We start from the raw sequence: 19,547 nt of genomic DNA, 5'->3' as shown, positions 1-19,547 counted from the left end.
AATGTGTTGTTTAGTTTGTCGTTCTGACTGATAAGGATAAGGTTTTTTGTTATCTGTGTAAATAGTTCTGGGTTGTTTGTGTTGTGTGTGAAGACGTATGCTAACATTTGTTCTTTGTTGTGTTCTTTCGGGATTCTTAGTTGGTCTATTGGAATTTTTCTGCCAGTTCAATACCTTTCTGTATTAGTGGTAGTGGATATCCTCTTTTCCGCAGGGTTATTTGCAGTTCATTCAGTCTAGTCGAACGGAGGTGTCTGTCTGTTACTATGGTGCAGACTCTACGTGCTAGGGAGTAGGGTATTGATTTTAGACAGATTTTAGGATGGTGGCTTTTGAAGTGGGGGTATTGTTGAGTGTCTGCGGGTTTGTAGTAGATATCTGTGATTATGTTGTTGTTTTTATTGTTACTAGGATGTCTAGGAAAGGTAGTTCTGTGGGGCTTTGTTCTAGGGTTAGGGTTAGGGTTAGGGTTAGTAGTTCTGTGGGGCTTTGTTCTAGGGTGAAGTTTATTTTTGGGTGTAGATTTTGTAGCAAAGTGTGGAGTTCTCTGATATTTCCCCAAGCAGTCATCTAAGTATCTTTTCAAAGATTTTATGAAGAGTATTTTTATATTGTGCCCGTATTTCTGCGTTATCCTTTCATAAAGCGTCTCTTCTAGGAAGGCGAGTGTAAGGGTGGCATATGTTGGTGCCATTTTAATACCCATTGTTGTGCCTAGTATTTGGATGTAATTGTCATTATTGAATTGAAAGGAGTTGTTATTGAGGAGTATGTCAATGCTGTCAATCACGAATTGTTTATTGAATCTGGGGTGTAAAGTCTGTGTATGTTTGTCAATCCAATATGAGATAGCTTCTTTACCTAGGTTGTGTGGGATATTGCTATATAGGCTGCTAACATCGAATGTGGCTAGTATTGTCCCTTCGTCTACTGTTTGTGGTAGGGAGCTAAGGAAGTGTGTGTCATCTCTTATATAACTTCCGACTAGATTGGTGAGGGCTGTAATAATATAGCTATTAGGTTGCTAAGTCTGCTTGCTGGGCATGCTGGTCCTGCTACTATGGGTCTGAATGTGAGGTCATTGGGGTTTGGGTTGCTTATGTACTCCGACTTTTGTATGTTGTTGGGATGTATGGATTATGAAAGTACATAGGGTATTTGGATTAGTTTAGGTGTGTTTATGTGTGGGGTATCTTTGGGGTCTGTTTCGTACTGTAGGCTACTGGGGGCGGATATTGTAAGGGCTGTTTTTAGTTGGGTGGTATCTATAGGGGTGGTTTTGTTCCATTGGGTGGTTTCGGTAGGGGTTGTTAATAGGCGATTTTTTGGGGTGAGGTAAGAGGTAGCGGGTTCTTGACTGAGTTGTGTGATGTGGTTGGTAGTAACTATTTTCGTATTGTTGGGTGAGGTTGTATTTTTTAGTACTGTTGTGTGGTGGTGGGTTGTTGGTGGGGGATATGTTGTTTTTGTGCACATTTTGGTAGTAGTATTTGTATTTGTATGGTGCCTGTATTCTTGTGTGGATGTGTGATGTACTTGATGGGAGTTTTGGCTGAGTTAGTTGGTGGGGATGGATGTATGGTGTGGATATGTTCCGGTCGTTTCGTTGTTGTGTGTGTCTTGATCTGTTGTGTGGGTATGTCTCTCTTCTTGTGTTTCTACTTATCTTTCTTTGTTTTTTTTTTCATTTTTATCCTATCTACAAATGTTCTACAAATAGATTTAGAAAACCGACTTCCCACTCCCCCCATTCCTCTTATTCTCTCCCTCAACTTTTTTACATAGGCATCACCACTTATCAAGGCCCAGAGACCACTCGAGGAAAAGGGTTAAGAGTGTACAGTAGTCAATTGAACGAGATAGTATTGTTAGTAATAGAATTATTGATAGTGCTTTCAGCTAGACGAGTGTTTTTTGTGAAAGTTTGGCGAGGGAGGACCATAGATTGGAGATAAGCCAAGCACTTGCCATGAAAAAATATGATAAAGTAGAGACAAACTCGCAACATCTCTTCCGTGATCAAAAGGTTGCAGGGAAGAGAAAAGGACATCCCTTACGAGGCTACGAAGTCTATTTTTGATGATAAGCTGCTCCTAGCAAACATACATACATACATACATACATACATACATTTATATATTGGTAACTAAAAAATTTCGACCCAAACCAATTAAAAAGCTTGCCCTATCTCTGAATACCCTTTATGTAAAATTTCAAATGTTTAGACCAGAAATTGTCTGGGTAATTTGGTAAAGACCGCAGAGGTAATTTTTTTTTTAATTTGACTCCTATTATGACTCCTTAACATTTATTGGTTTGGTCTTAAATCAAGTTATTAAGTTAGATCTATGTCCAAGAAACTTATATCTAAAATTTCAAGTGTTTAGACCCAAAATTTGTAGAGGATTTGGTAGAGTTCTCAAGGGTCAAATCGTAGAACTTTAACTCCTTAACAGCAAAATTTCTGGCCAAAAACGGATGACAAATATTTTCCCCAATCTTAGTACTCTATATATCAAATTTCGAGTCTGTACACTGAAAATTGACAGAGTTATTGTGTAGGGAAATGTATACAGACACACACACACACACACACATACATACACACACTTTCACTTTTATAGATATACTAGTATTTCAGCCCGGCGTTGCCCGGGTGTTTGGAGGTGTATGGTGAGCAAAAAAAAAAAGTGGTAGTAGGAAGGCAGGCTCGAACCCGTACTGAAAAAGGGGAAAAGAACGGGGGAAAACGTGATGTCTTTGCCTAGTTGAAGAGGAAGATATTAATGTTTTTAGCCAATTTCTTTCGATATTTGTATTCTGAAAGGGCGAACATAAAAACGATACTGATCTTGTAAAGATCCGTCGCCTCTGTCGAAATTTTAAGACAGACATGCAAAAATACATACATACATACATTTATATATTGGTAATTAAAAATCTTCGACCCAAACCGATTAAAAAGCTTGCTCTATCTCTGAATAACCTTATGTAAAATTTCAAGTGTTTAGACCAGAAATTGTCTGAGTAATTTGATAGAGATCGACGAGGTAAATTTTTTTTAAATTTTGACCCCTAAAGATTTATTGTTTTGGGCTCAAATCAAGTTATTAAGTTAGATCCATGTCCAAGGAACCTATATCTAAAATTTCAATTGTTTAGACTCAACATTGGCGGATGAGTTGGTAGAGTTCGTAAAGGTTAAATCGTTGAAATTTTACCCCTTAACAACAAAATTTCTGGCCGAAAACGGATTACAAAGATTTTCCCAATTTTCGTATATGAAATTTCTGTAGATTGAAAATTGACAGAGTTATTGCGTAGGGAAATGTACACAGACACACAGTCACACAAACAGACACTTTCACTTATATATATATATATATATATATATATATATATATATATATATATATATAGTAACTCTTTCTTTCGCTTTTTATTGTTATCAGGTGGTTTGGCGGGGCACGCCTCCTTTCCTCCAGGCCACTACGTCCATTTTGATGATGACGAAAACTGGATTATAGGTACAATTGGTGGGCTTGATTTAGAGACGATTGCCGCCCACGAATTCGGCCACGCCCTCGGCCTAGAACATTCAGACGAGCCGAAATCCCTTATGGCACCTTTCTATCAAACGTTTCCCGCCGATTTCAAACTGCATCCAGACGATGTGGCCGGGATTCAACGTCTTTACGGTAAGTTATACCTTCTTTTGAATATACAAAAAAAAAAAAAAAAAAATGTTGATATTGAATAAAAGATAAAATCAAACGAAATTATCATTATATCTAAAGATCAATCAAGACAAAGAAAACTTCTTCATAACATGATTTTTCGAAGCCCCTTGCTTCTCATCAGAAGAGAAAGAAAAGCCAAGTGATTACATTTGAAAAAAAATGGCAGAAGGATGCTGATTAATAAGTGTACGCATATATATATATATATATATATATATATATATATATATATATATATATATATATATATATTGCAAATAGGCATAAATATTACTACCAAATCACTGGGCGTTGCCCGATCGTAAGATACGCTTAAATTTAATAGTTTAATTCCTGCAAATTAAGTATTCATTATTATAGAGACAATTTTCTATGGATTATTATTTTAAATCCAATACATAGTAGTGAGATAAAAATTGATATATATATATATATATATATATATATATATATATATATATATATACTTGTTTATTGTTATATAAACATGTTTACATCCCGCTGCTACAAACAGCCACTTGTTTCAATCAAACAACAGATATCATCAGGCAGCGACTTGACTATTCAAATGTTCAATGAATAATGGATTTTTATTTTAGGTAGGAACTCTTTAGAAGTTGGATTTAAAAAGCCTTAAAACACAGAACTTTAATTATAAGATGTAAAGAGGAAGGGGCAATATAAAGAAAACTAAAAAAATATAATGGAGAGAGAATGATTAGGAGGAGAAAGAAAATAAATAGAGAAAAAAAAAAATATATATATATATATAATATGGAGAAGAAAAAGAAAAAAAGATATAAAGGGTTATTATAAAGAAAACAAGGGCTAGAAGAGAAAAGAAAGAATGATGAAATATAGTTAAAGAGAGAAAGAGAGAAAGTAAGAATTAATAGGAAGGGAAGCTTAAAATGTTGAGAGGATATAGAAAAGGAAAAGATCTGCGTGTCAACTAATTTATGAACAATCATACATTTCAGTAACGAGACACGTTATTACAACACAAACAGAAAATACAATCTTAGCGTTAAAAGTGTACATGTCAAAAGTGACAGGGAATGTAAGCAACCAACATATTTATCATCTCACATACGACCGCGAGTAATATCAACGCATTTTAAACATACGGCTACAATTAATTAAGCCCTTTATACTAAATGATATAAGTTTAAAGTTTTCGCGTTTTTATTAAATAAATATATAAAAATAATGATAAAACAATATTAAAATTAATAATAATAATAATAATAGTAATAATAAAAATAATAGTAATAGTAATAATAATAATAATAATAATAAAACAGAATAAAATTAATATTTATTATCTATTTTATATAACATATTTAGCCATAAGAGGGAATGAAGAAAGTAAATAGGACTAATAATTATAAAGAATAGTCTACTAATATTTATGTATATAAAAAAGGATACAATACATATATATATACACACACACACACACACACACACACACATATATATATATATATATATATATATATAAATAAAGGTGTAACTCTATACTATTAAGTTGAAAGTTTAACCTAGTTAAGTATAAATATAAAGTCATATTAAATCACAAATTAACACATTCAAGACAGTATTACTAAAAACATAGATACAAGTACACTTACATATAAATATATAAATATATTCAGGCAAAAGAAGTAATTAAATCGACAAAATACTCAAAAGTAACAACACACAGGTAGATAGTAACAAAATTAAAAATAATAAAATACATATGTATATACCCACAAAGAACCAACAGACATACATATATACATATAATTTTATGTATACACATACACATAAAAATACACAAATATATGCACACAGTCATATACTAATATACAACAACGCACACACACATATATATACGCACACATAAATATGTATAATTCACATAAACCATATATATAAAAATACATACGAATCAAAATTATTAGACAAGAGTACAGATAGATGCATACACATATAAAAGCATACAAATGGATTGAATAAAAATTATTAGGGGAGTACACAACAAAGGAGGGTGTACAAAATAACACACACACACACATATATATATATATACACATATATATATATATATATATATATATGTTATTTTGTACACCCTCCTTTGTTGTGTACTCCCCTAATAATTTTTATTTATATATATACATACATAAGTACACACGGTCATAAAATAAACACATAGACACTTACATATCCACATAGACACACAGGTATATAAGATAGGGGAAGTTATGAATGAAATCAGGCGAGGAGAAAGTATATTAATAGTATTTTAATAAATTATAGAAATCAGTGACAATTTTAAATTTATTTAAATTTTATATCTAAACTAAATTACTTAAAAGATGTCTTTTATAATGTTTGCAATTAATTGAATTTTCGTGCTTCTTATTTAATAATTTATCTCTTTCTCTAAACGTAAGTATAAACAATTTCTCATAAAGACATAGGTAGCAAGGTGAGTTTAAAGATGAACAGGTTTTAGCTTTCTTTAAAATTTTCCAATTTACTATTGGGAGTAACCTTGCTCTACTAGTTCATTGTAATATTTAGACAATGTATGTCTGTTGGTTCTTTGTGGGTATTTACATATGTATTTTATTATTTTTAATTTTCTTACTATCGACCCGTGTGTTGTTACTTTTGAGTATTTTGGCGATTTAATTACTTCTTTTACCTGAATATATTTATATGTAAGTGTACTTGTATCTATGTTTTTAGTAATACTGTCTTGAATGTGTTAATTTGTGATTTAATATGACTTTATATTTATACTTAACTAGCTTAAACTTTCAACTTAATAGTATAGAGTTACACCATTATATATATATATATATATATATATATATATATATATATATAACAATAAACGAGTATTATCAGCTCTTTTTATTGAGCACTATCTAACAACCTCGTTGAATTCACTAGTCCATTATTTTGAATAAACAAACCCCGAGTATATATATATATATATATATGTGTGTATATATATATATATATATATATATATATATATATATATGTGTGTGTGTGTGTGTGTGTGTGTGTGTGTGTGTGTGTGACTTGGGTGCCGTCACTAAGAATCGAAAAAATAAAACAACTCTCCACCCTCATACCTTAACATCTGGGGCATGCTCTCTCTCTCTCTTTCTCTCTCTCTCTCTTACACACATATTTATATATATACATATATACACACACATATGTATGTCTATATATATATATATATATATATATATAGAGAGAGAGAGAGAGAGAGAGAGAGAGGGAGAGAGAGAGAAATAAAAAGGAACAAACCGTATTATATGTTCATCAACGTTTCGTCTTCATTTTGAGACTTCCTCTGGATGAATGAGATTAAGAAACAAAAAATACCAGTACAAAATATTTGAAAATGTTTCACGTGCGCAGTGTGATGCGGTTCTATTTCAGAAAAACGGAAAAAAGACGTTGGAAATTCAAAAAGGAGGGGGGAGGGTTGGCTCTGTTAAAAAGAGGGAAATTTCAGTGACGTCATATAGTCATTAATGTAACTTTAAAAATATGAACGCAGTTAATATTCTTACTGGAAAAAACATTAATGCACAAAACACAACTATACACAGCTTAGATATAACATCATTATATACTAATGTCCCCATTAAAATATGCTTGAAGTTACTCCTAAAGCATTTAAAAAAATCTAACATTAGCTTACCTTTTCCTCCCGACACGCTTATAAAAATCATTAGACTTATAACTAACATGACTTATTTTCACTTCAATAACAATTTCTATAAACAAAATTTTGGTCTTCCTATGGGTAACCCTCTTAGTGGAGTATAAGTTTGTCTTTTCTTAGAATTCCTAGAATCTGGTCCTTTCAAATTCAGATTACCTCCAAACACAGAGTATTTCAGATACATTGTCCCATCATTTGTTGAACACTATGAATAAAATTCAAACCATTTAACTAATACAAATCAGCAAATTAATAATAATACCAGACCTCGAGCTTTTAATAAAGTACATACATATATCGGCGCTACTTCAACATTAATTAAGAAAAGAATATCAAACCACATTTCTTCTTTTAACAACCATAATTCTAATAATAACCACTTTAATAAAAAAGAAAACTTAACTCTAATAATACCCCCTTCTCAATCAAATGGCCTATCATAAAAAGTTCATTCTTATACTCCAGGCTCTATGTCATGTCGCCTCTGCACAACCGAAGCTATAACTATAATTACTTTCCCTCAAAGTAACAATATAATAAATTCTAAAAATGAACTGATTTCTTTCTGTAAACATAAGTCCAAATTTAATTATGGCAATTTTGAAATTACATAGTTATTACTTTTACCTTTTATATAGATATATAAAAATGTTTCTTTAACTGGCGTCGATATTTACGTTGTGTTTTTAAACTTTGAAACTCTAAGTCTTAAACGCTCATTTAACGTTTTTGTTCTCTATTTGTTCACTTCGCATTGATTTCAGTTTTTTCACTATCGCTGATGAATTGGTACTGACTCTTTCCAACCTCTTATGGTTGATTCCGCGTAATGAAACCAATGGTACGACTTTGAAATATGTATATATAATGTCGTAATAAATATTATATATATATATATATATATATATATATATATATATATATTTGTGTGTGTGTGTTTTGTGTGTGTGTGTGTGCGTGGTTTATATACAGGGTGTCCATAAAGTTCGTGTGCATTTGAAAGAAATTATAACTTTATTTGCATTTTTAACATGTTTATTTTAAAGTTCAAATGCAAATGAAGTTATAATTTTTTTTTAATGCACACGAACTTTATGGACAACCTGTATATGGTGCACACATTTGAATCTATCAGTTTTTGTATTTCTAGTTTCCAAATGATAATGAAACTTTTTATAAACATAGAAAATATATTAAAACTAAGATAGGAATAGTGGGGAAAATTTAAAAAAAAAAACGCGAAAATAAAACTCAATAATTAGCAACGCAAAACTTTACAACACATTTACAAAATAATATCTAGTATTTTGTAGTATAACCGTAATTGTTCATTACAGCATGCAGACGTTAGGAGTAATCTCCTACGAACTTCTTACATGCGTCTTGTGTTATTTTATTCCATTCTTCCCCACAAATTCTCTCCAAATTCTCGCAGATTTGAACGTTCTCTTCTATAGATACGTAATTTTAGTTTTCCCCATAAATTCCACAGAGGGCTGAGATCGGGAGGTTGACTAGACCCCTTTAAAATATTCACTTTATTTGAATTAAACAAATTTTGTGTGAATTTCGCAGTGTGTTTTGGACCGCTATAATGTTGAAAGATCTAGTCTGATTTAAATTTGAACAACATCACACTGTCTTTAAGGTTTTTCTCAAAGATACTCCTATAAAGTGAATTATAAGATACTCCTATAAAGTGAATTATAAGATACTCCTATAAAATGAATTATAAGATACTCCTATAAAGTGAATTATAAGATACTCCTATAAAGTGAATTATAAGATACTCCTATGAAATGAATTATAAGATACTCCTATAAAGTGAATTATAAGATACTCCTATAAAGTGAATTATAAGATACTCCTATAAAGTGAATTATAAGATACTCCTATAAAGTGAATTATAAGATACTCCTATAAAGTGAATTATAAGATACTCCTATAAAATGAATTATAAGATACTCCTATAAAGTGAATTATAAGATACTCCTATAAAGTGAATTATAAGATATTCCTATAAAGTGAATTATAAGATACTCCTATAAAGTGAATTATAAGATACTCCTATAAAGTGAATTATAAGATACTCCTATAAAGTGAATTATAAGATACTCCTATAAAGTGCTCCATTTATTTTTCCTTTTATTATTTCCACGTTTACTACGCCTTCTGCACTGAAACAATCCCAGATCGTAATGGCCCCTCCCCCAAATTTTACTGTTGGAATGGTGTTTTTGACTAATGTTCAGTACCTTTTTTCCTCCAAACTTTCGGTGTTTTGGAGTGCCAAAAATGTCCATTTTGGTCTCATCGGACCAAAGCACGTTATGCAAAAAGTCTAGAGGCTTGCTTGCATACTCATTAGCAAAATAAAGCCTAGCACGAACATGCTTTGGCTTAAAAAGGGGAGTTTTCCTTGCTGATGTAGAAAGAAATCTTTAAAATAAAGGGTTCTACTGATTTCGTCCTGCTAACTTTAATTTCACTGTTTTCTAAGTCCAAAGGAAGGGTTGATTTGTGAGACTTTCAGTGCCGAATTATTGTTCCAACAGAATCCAATGAAACCATCAACTGTTTGGATATTGTTCTATAGCCCAATCCACTTTGATGAAGACTTATATTTCGTATTCTGAACTCTTGACCAATCTGTTTATTCTTTCCCATGATGTGGTTGCTTACAATACGGTTATTAGATAAAGAATGACGCAATACTTTTACTAATTGCTTACTTCGATGTCTATTTTTTGTGGGGCTTAGTTGGGCCCACCAGAACAACACGGAAAAACACGTAGTAGGGGGTTACAAGTGTATTAAGGAAAGATACAGGGATATAGAGAAAGATAAAGAGAATAGCGGTAGTTGCAGGTATCAGTAAGATCTCGCTCGACCTGTCAACCTTAGGAGCTGATGATATAGGATCTGGACGCGTCCATTATGGGGTGAGATCTGGTCTCACAACACTATTTCCTATTCCTGAATATTCTAGAAACTTCTAAGAATTTTACCATGATGAACTGTCATAAAATTATTGAGAAATCTAAAGAATTCGATATGTGTTGTAAACTTTTGCGTTGCTAATTATTGAGTTTTTTCTTTGCGTTGTGTTAAATTATTATTTTTTATTATTTTTCACAGTGTTCCTATCTTTCATTTCAATACATTTTCGTTTCAATACATTTTCTATGTTTATAAAAGGATTCATTACCATTTGGAAGCTAGAAATACAAAAACTGACAGTTTCAAATGTGTATTGTAAAATTTTGCGGAGCACTGTATATATATATATATATATATATATATATATATATATATATATATATATATACACAAACTAAACAGAATATATCGACTTCATCATTATATATAGTATCAAAATTTACGCAAGCGAACGGTGTTCTCATAGAGTTGATTAATTACTCCTATTTTCCAGTTTTCACACCTGAATATAACTGTTAATTGTGAAAAGTTAAATTTTCTTTATTCCCTGTTTACAGGTAAAAATTACATAAATTTTTGTAACCAAACATACAAAAGCATCGATGCGGTCATGAGAAGTAAGTATTAAGGTTCTCATGCAGAGAACGACCATTTTTTTTTCTGGATGTTGAGCCGGAATATTCCGGTAGTTTACGTTGATTGCCGGAATATGCTGAGCGCTGATCAAATTTTAAACTCTAGAAATAAAAGAAAACCCTATGATAGGAAATATTTATCATATAGTAATTTTAATGAAGAAAATAGGAAATAAAATAAAATAAAATAATCGACTTACGTTAATTCCATGAATAAACAGTTTTTTTTTTTGAAGGGGAATAATGTGTTGAAAGAAATAAAATATTTTTTTTGCATTTTTGAAAATTTTCGTAAGAAATGTTACTGTTTTAAGAATTTGGGGGCGGGGGTTTACGGAAAATACTTTTATGATTTTTTTTTTTTACCTCTCCTTTTTTTTCTGTTACGTTGTCCGGGAACCAACACATTGTAGTTTTCAGTCACAAAGCAGACAAAGAATAGTAAAAAAAAAAAAAAAAACTTCAACTCACTTTTCTTTGTCACCACGGCATTTATATCCTCATTCTTACAGCTGTGACGTCACACACGTGATCTAGAACGTTCTACACGCCTTTCACGTGATCTCAAACGTTATTCTCGTTTCGTGGTTCACGCCTCTAACGTAACTGTTCCCTTTTTTATCGTCTTTTCTTTACATTACTGGTGACGTCATTTCGCATGCATTTGAATACGCGCTATGTTACAGATGTTCGATTGTTTATTTTCCAACCCGAAGACAAGAAGTAGAAATAAAATCTCACGACGCAAGGAGATCCACTGCTTGCCTTGGCAATTCGTGCACATCCAAGCGAATCTGTCGCTCACAATCTTTTTAAACACATTTTTGCACATGTTCTCCACACCATAGTGCTTCCAATTAATTTTCATTACTGACAATAAACTTTTATTCTAGCAACTGTAGCGCAATGTCGAAATCTGCTACATTTGTTGTGATGATTCTTACAAAATTCACTTATTTTAAATGATTTAAATTTGGAGGACAATTAAAACTTATATTTTTCCTAATTAACCATATTCCAGTGTTTTACGTAAGCTGCCGAGATAAGCTAATTAATTATTATCATCCTCAACCTTGTCGTAATCACAATTTTTCTTTGTCACACGCACACGCACGCACACACACGCACACACACACGCACACACACACACATATGACTAGCTACGTTTTTTCTTTCGCTTCTTTTTGTCATCTGTGTTCCATTTCAGGCCAGGAATGAACGTTAGACCCAGAATCTTGTCGAAACAAGAAACCTTTCTTTGACGTTATATATATATATATATATATATATATATATATATATATATAAGTGAAAGTGTCTGTCTGTCTGTCTGTCTATATACATTTCCTTATACAATAACTCTCTCAATTTTAAGTCTACAGACTCGAAATTTGATATACAGAGTACTGAGATTTGGGAAAATCTATGTGATCGGGTTTCGGCCAGAAATTTGACTACTAAAAGAGTTTAAGTTCAACAATTTTTCCTTTGAGAACTCTACCAAACTCCTCCGACAATTTTGGGTCTAAACACTTGAAATTTTAGATAAAGGTTTCTTGAACATGGATCTAACTTAATAAATTGATTTGAGCCCAAAACAATAAATTTTAAGGGGGTCATAATAGGGGTCAAAGTAAAAAAAAATTTTTTTTTGCTCAGCATACACCTCCAAACACCCGGGCAACGCCGGGCACCCATGCTAGTATATATATATATATATATATATATATATATATATATATATATATATATATATATATATATATATATATATATTGTATTAACAAAAACCATGACATCAAGGAATGGAATTAATAGCAACAAATAGTGTATTTCATCGTTAGTTACAATTGTTTCAAGACTATTCGGACAAATTCAAACATTATGCCATTTGAAAATTTTCAGAAGAACAGCCTTTCTTCAGACTTATTGAATAAAAAACACTTTAACAATAAAACATTATGGAAACCATTTCCATTACAGGGAAAGAAAACAAGCGAAAATATGTTACCTATATCTCATCCTTGCAAAGTTTTAAAGATTTATATATCTATATATCTATAAAAGTGAACGTGTCTGTCTGTCTGTCTTTCTGTCTGTGTGTCTGTGTGTCTGTCTGTGTACATTTCCCTACGCAATAACTCTGTCAATTTTTAGTCTATAGACTCGAAATTTGAAATACCGGGTACTGAGATTTGGGAAAATCGATGTGACGGGTGTCAGCCAGAAATTTGACTGTTAAGGGGTCAAATTTCAACCATTTGACCTTTAAGAACTCTACCAAACTCCTCCGACAATTTTGGGTCTAGACACTTGAAATTTTAGATATAGGTTCCTTGAACCTGGATCTAACTTAATAAAGTGATTTGAGCCCGAAACTATAAATTTTAAGGGGTCATAATAGGGGTCAAATTTTAAAAAAAATTGACGTCTGCGGTCTATACCAAATTACTCACACAATTTCTGGTCTAAACATTTGAAATTTTACATAAAGTGTATTCAGAGATAGGGCAAGCTTTTTTATCAGTTTGGGTCGAAAATTTTTAGTTACCAATATATAAATGTATGTATGTATGTCTGTTTGCATGTCTGCCTTAAACTTTCAATAGAGGCGACGGATTTTTTCAAGATCAGTATCGTTTTAAAGTTCGATATTTTATACGACAAATATCGAAAAATTGTCTAAAAACATTAATATCTTCCCCTTCAACTAGGCACTTTTCTACAGGGGCGGGGGTCACTTTTTTCGCCGATATTTTTGAAAGTTATCCTCTCCTTTATATTATCTAGCCTTAATTTTTAAAAATGTCGCTTCCGGTTTGGCGGTGGTCGTAACAGCATAAACGTTAGGTTTTACTCCGTTCTTTTCCTCCTTTGCGGTACGGGTTCGAGCCTGCCTTCCTACTACCACTTTTTTTTTTTTTGCTCAGCATACACATCCAAACACCCGGGCAACGCCGGGCGCCCATGCTAGTTATTAATAAATTCATAATACTATAAATAAGACTTTATATATATATATATATATATATATATATATATATATATATATATATATATATATATATTCTAACGACGGAAAGTAACAAACAAAAAAGATACTTTACTTAATAGAGGATAGAAAAAATATGGGAACTATATTATTTTTCATTCGAAAAAATATTTATCGTATCCCACAGCATACGATCACTCCAACTTATCTGAAAGTACATCTTTTAAACTCCTCGGCCTAACGTTCACAGGAATCATGAGTTGGAACAATTACATTGAGAACACTGCCAGGATCGCTGCGAAGAAGGTGGGTTCTCTCTACCGTGCTAGAAAGCTATTAACGCCTGAAAGTATCCTATACATCTATAAGGCCACCATTCGCCCATGTATGGAGTATAGCTGTCATATTTGGGCTGGTGCATCTGCCACTAGTCTCTTGCTCCTAGACAAGGTTCAAAAGAGAGTCGCCAATCTGATATGTCCTGAACTGTCAGCTAAACTTCAGCCTCTGTCACATCGACGAAATGTTGCATCCCTCTTCCTGTTCTACAAGTACTTTAACGGTGAATGCTCTGACGAACTGCAAGCACTTGTGCCCCCTCGACGTAAATACCCGCGACAAACCGGACAAGTGGCTAAATCCCACCCCTTCACAGTAGAGATCACTAGATTCAAGAGAGCCTTCTATTCCAATAGTTGCTTCCCCAGAACAGCTAGAATTTGGAATTCCCTTCTGGGTCCCTGTTTCCCCGACTGTACTGACATGCAGAAGTTCAAGTGCAACGTGAAATGACATCTTATTGCCCAACTTTCTACACAGTACCCCTGATGCTTATACCCTGATAGTGGCCCCCTATAACAAAGTCGCAATGTGCCTTGTTTGGGGTGAAAATGTAATTTAAAAAAAACCCGCATAAACGTTTCTCTCGTGTTATTAACCTGCCTAGTCATTTTCATGCGTGTTTTGTGATTTCCAATTCAATCGTAGTTTAATCTGATTAAAGATCAGGAGAAATGACCACCTTGTGCTAAAAAAAATATACTACGTATATAAACGGGATTTATTTGGTAAGGCATTCTCTATGGAGGCCACCCTTGATATTAGCTTTCCTTCTTCAGTGTAAATGTTGTAATGGTGGAATGAGTAAGAATCGAACCCTCGATGCTAGGTAGAAAGATCTTACTTGCTTTCGATTGTGCCCAAAATTGGCAGGTCAACATTTTAACTTGACTTTTTATGAACAAGACAATTTTAAAAGGATGTAATTAATTTTATCTTTCAGTTAACGAAAGCGATTTTGTGTTTGTTGACAATGGCGACGTTATTGACGGGAGAAATGGAAAGAAAATGGCTGTTCAAAGCCTCTTTCCCGGCGGACCCGACTGGGTTGAAGCTGCAGTATATTCTAAAGATTTTCACAGAGCTTATTTATTCAAGTGTAAGTATATTTTGAATCATAATTATATCTGACGAGTGTTAATTTTGTAAATTATGAAATAGAGAATCCATTCGAAGCTTGGTGACTCTTCCCTTAATTGGATATTGTCGATGTACATTCAGCACCATTTTCTCTGATGGATGCTGATGAAGATATAGGTTGGATTTAGCGCTATTGTCATGTGACTCAGAATTCCTTTCAAACACAATGTTATGGCTTGGAAGTAGTGAAATACTGATGGGAGTGATTGGATAGCTACACACCGGTAGCAGTGTCAGAAATTTCGTGAAAATAGTGAATAATTCCACCCCATCTTTCCAAGCTTATAACTCCTCGAAAAATGTAATTCAAGCCCTAATTTTTTTTTCAATTAAAGGAGCAAGGACCAAGGTTTTATTAAAAAAAAAAAAACAAAAAAAAACAATGTGTTTTTTTTTTAAAAAAAAGGTTTTAAACTTCGGACTTTACAGGTAAATTTCTAAAAAAGCGATTTTTTTCTGTTTTAAATTTGAATATATTATTTATTGACCTTTTCTCTTCAATTTGTGATATATAAAACTATTAAATATAAATTAATTATTTACTTTTTAATAGACATTTCAAAATGAGAGGCGTGAATTATTCGACCCCCTGTCTTTTCAAGCTTATAACTCTTCGAAAAATGTAATTTAAGCCCTAATTATTTTTTCAATTAAAGGAGCAAGGACCAAGGTTTCATTAAAAAAAAAAAGACAAAAAAAAGACAAAAAAAAAACAATGTGTTCTTATAAAATAAGGTTTTAAACTTCGGACTTTACAGGTAAATTTCTAAAAAAGCGATTTTTTTTTTGTTTTAAATTTGAATATATTATTTATTGACCCTTTCTCATCAATTTGTGCGACATAAATTAATTATTTACTTTTTAATAGACATTTCAAAATGGGTGACACTTGGGGGGGGCGTGAATTTAAAAAAAAACGTTTGTCTAAAATATTATATTCGGTTTATTGGAAAGAACATAAAATTTCACATTGACCCTGAAAATATTGTAAAAATAGAATCAATAGAAAAATTTTGATAGATTTTTAAAATTTAAAAATTGAAAAATATTGAGTTCGGAAAATTCATTACTGTTTAAAAAAAAAAAATATTTCTATTACTTTTAAAACAACTTTAATAGTTTATTTTGGAAGTATAATCCATAAAGAAAATAAATAACCCACTTTTAACAGAGAAATTACGAGATTTTTATATTGTATTCGCAGTTTCGTGTTAGGGGTGTCAAAAATTCCTACAAAAATTCTGATACTGCTAACACACCGGTGCTTTTGATCTTGAGACATTCGTCTTGTGGGCCGAAGCGTTGTCTTTCAGGAGGAGGATAGTTTTATTCATCTTGCATCGTCTTTTGATTGTGATTGTTTTTATTAATTCCATAAAAAATAAGGCTTCTATTATTGCGCTACCATTTCTCAGGGAATGTTGAATCCAAGTGCTTCCAATGCATTGAGTTGTTTTAGTCTCTCGATAGACCCAGATTTCATTCTTCATAGCAATTATTTTTTAATGTTCACTCATCTGTGTAGCATTTCTGCAAATAATTTTTTTTTTAGACTCAATGCGTTCTCGTTTCTGAAGATCCAGTTGGAAACTATGATCCGACAAGACTTTCCCTTTTTTGGTCAGCCATTACGACATTCGGTCTTCTGGCTTGGATGGGTTTATCTTTTTGTACGTTTATAGCCTAAAGGAGTTTGTGATTTCTCTTCTCAAGTACTGCTGTCGGGTTGTGCTTGTATTATTTGTCTGGATGTTCAAGATGTAATCGTTTGCATAATTCCTAGTTTAATTAATATTACTAGTTTAATTAATATTACTAGTTTAATTATTATTACTAGTTTAATTAATATTACTAGTTTAATTATTATTACTAGTTTAATTAATATTACTAGTTTAATTATTATTACTAGTTTAATTAATATTACTAGTTTAATTATTATTCACTACATGATCATGTCTATTCTTATATGTGTTTTGGGCTAGTTTGCTGCATTCATATATTTGGTGGTTTATCGTTTCGTCTCTGGACCTACAGAGTCTGCATTTACTGTTTTCTTGTGTCTTCTCAATCTTTGCTTTTATATAATTAGTCCTAAGCACGTTTTTTTTTTATGTGGCTGTTATCAGTGATTCAGTTTCTCAGTTTAAGTGTCCTTTTCGCAGCCAAGTTTTTCGTAAGTGTCATTTTTGTCATCTATTGAGGCGTCCATATAGTTTTTATTCCAATTTTCATTTTCTCCTCTTATCCGTTGTTTCTATGTTCGCCATTTCGTTCATTTTTATAGTGTCGCTTGCTGCAATGATATCTGTGTTATGTAGTTTTCTGATTCTTTTTGGTGTCGTTCACATTGTTTTCTATACTAATCAGCCATCTTTCTCAATATTTCCTCGTCACATAGAGTCGGTCAACATTCTCCTTTTGGTGAAATGCATTGCGCATGTCCATAAGTTTCCTGGTCTTCTCATCGAGATATTTCAGTTCTACTTTGGTTCAGCCTATGGACGATCTAGAGTATTTTATTAGTGGAATTGTCTATGTCTTCCTGCCTCTTTTTAGGTTCCTACTTTATAATTTAGTTTTCATGAGTTTTCTTGTTCTTTTGAGAAGTATTTTTCCCAATTTTCTCTTTCATTTCTGTTGTTTTTATTGTGTTTGCTACCAAAAATTCCCTATATTGTAGTTGTCATATTCACCGAATGTATTAACCTTGGTTTGGTAAATCCCTACCTTCAGTTGCCTTCAGTTTTTCTTTTCTCATAATCAGCAGTGCGCACTTTTCTATTTTGATTTTCATTTAGATATCCTGGCTGAAGATGGTTGTCGTGATTATAAGCGTCTTTAGTTACTTTTCGTTTCGTGCGAAAATTTTCAGGTCATCCGTATGCATTAGGTGGTTCATTCTTTCGTTTGTATGAACAAGTTTACATTTAGCTTGGCATTGTCTTACTATAGTGCTGAAAGGCATTGTGTCTATGATGAACAGTAGCGGTGATAGGAATCTCCTTGGAAGATATTTTGTATTTTTATCTAAGTTATGTGTAGTCTTTCAACTATCAATTCTAGTTTCCATGTTTCCATTGCGTTTGATAATCTTATCTGTTACTTTGGGCAAGAATATATTATCCGTGCTCTCGTACGCTTACTTGTAGTTGATCCATGCCATGGCTATATTTTTCTACTTCCTTATGATCTTCTGGGTTATGTATAATAAATCATGTATTCATTTTTTGTAGTTCTTATCATCTTTTCAGTTTCTCGGGAAGTAGTCCTCGATGTTTAAGGAAGTGGTAAATTTGTCCTCTCAGTTGTTAAGATTTTACACATTAATGGTAAGCTGTATTTGATGGCAGTCATTCCGATTTCTGCGCCTTTTGCATCAATTCTGGCAAGTCGGTTATAATGTCATGAATTTTCTTAACCTGTATGCGTGTATCCCGTCATGACTGTGCACTTTCCAATTTTTCCTAGAGTTGTCTTGAAGGTCTTCTGGCTTGGACTGATTTATATGTTACTTACTTACATGTTTTTCAGCCATTCAGCATTTGTCTTGTGATCTTGTAACTCTTCCCATATCTTACTCCAGTATTGTTTCTGTCGGGCCCGCTTGTTTAGATTTTTGTCTGTACATCATTTATATTTGTATAAAATTGGATGATCACGTTTTGCTTGTGCTGTTTCGCATTGTATCTGCATTGTATTAATCTTCTTTTTTTGCTTTAGTTCCTCATGTTTTTGTTTAGTCTCCCCTGTGAGTCACATTTCTACTTTTCCATTCTTTTCTGTTCGCTTTCATCCTGTTTGTTGCTTTGCATTATTATTTATTGTTACTGTTATTACTGTTTTTTTTGTTATTACTATTATTATTCCTCTTTTTTATTATTCTGATTATTTTTACTATAATTATTATCATTATTATAAGTATTGTCACTATTATTATTACTGTTTTTATTATTACTATTATTTATTGCTTTTATTATTATTATTATTATTATTATTATTATTATTATTATTATTATGAA

At 32.2% G+C, this 19,547-nt stretch overlaps 1 protein-coding gene across 6 annotated transcripts in view; it reads left to right on the top strand.

The window, feature by feature from the left end:
- The window catches only part of LOC145269479 (matrix metalloproteinase-19-like), a 65,559-nt gene that overhangs the window by 38,500 nt on the left and 7,512 nt on the right, over nt 1-19,547 (top strand). For 5 of the 6 annotated variants that reach the window (XM_080125201.1, XM_080125200.1, XM_080125202.1 and 2 more), the window contains 3 exons: nt 3,453-3,698; nt 10,980-11,039; nt 15,332-15,487. In XM_080125201.1, the coding sequence (XP_079981327.1) occupies nt 3,453-3,698; nt 10,980-11,039; nt 15,332-15,487 (462 nt within the window). The remainder of the gene's footprint in view (nt 1-3,452; nt 3,699-10,979; nt 11,040-15,331; nt 15,488-19,547) is intronic. The other variant, XM_080125199.1, reaches the window with a different exon arrangement.

This window comes from Euprymna scolopes, chromosome 45 (genome assembly GCF_053919585.1).
Source record: "Euprymna scolopes isolate OS-2025 chromosome 45, ASM5391958v1, whole genome shotgun sequence".
In the NCBI taxonomy this organism is placed as follows: Eukaryota; Metazoa; Mollusca; class Cephalopoda; order Sepiida; family Sepiolidae; genus Euprymna; species Euprymna scolopes.
The sequence above is the reverse complement of the archived record's forward strand: the minus strand, read 5'-3'. Positions and strand labels throughout refer to the sequence as shown.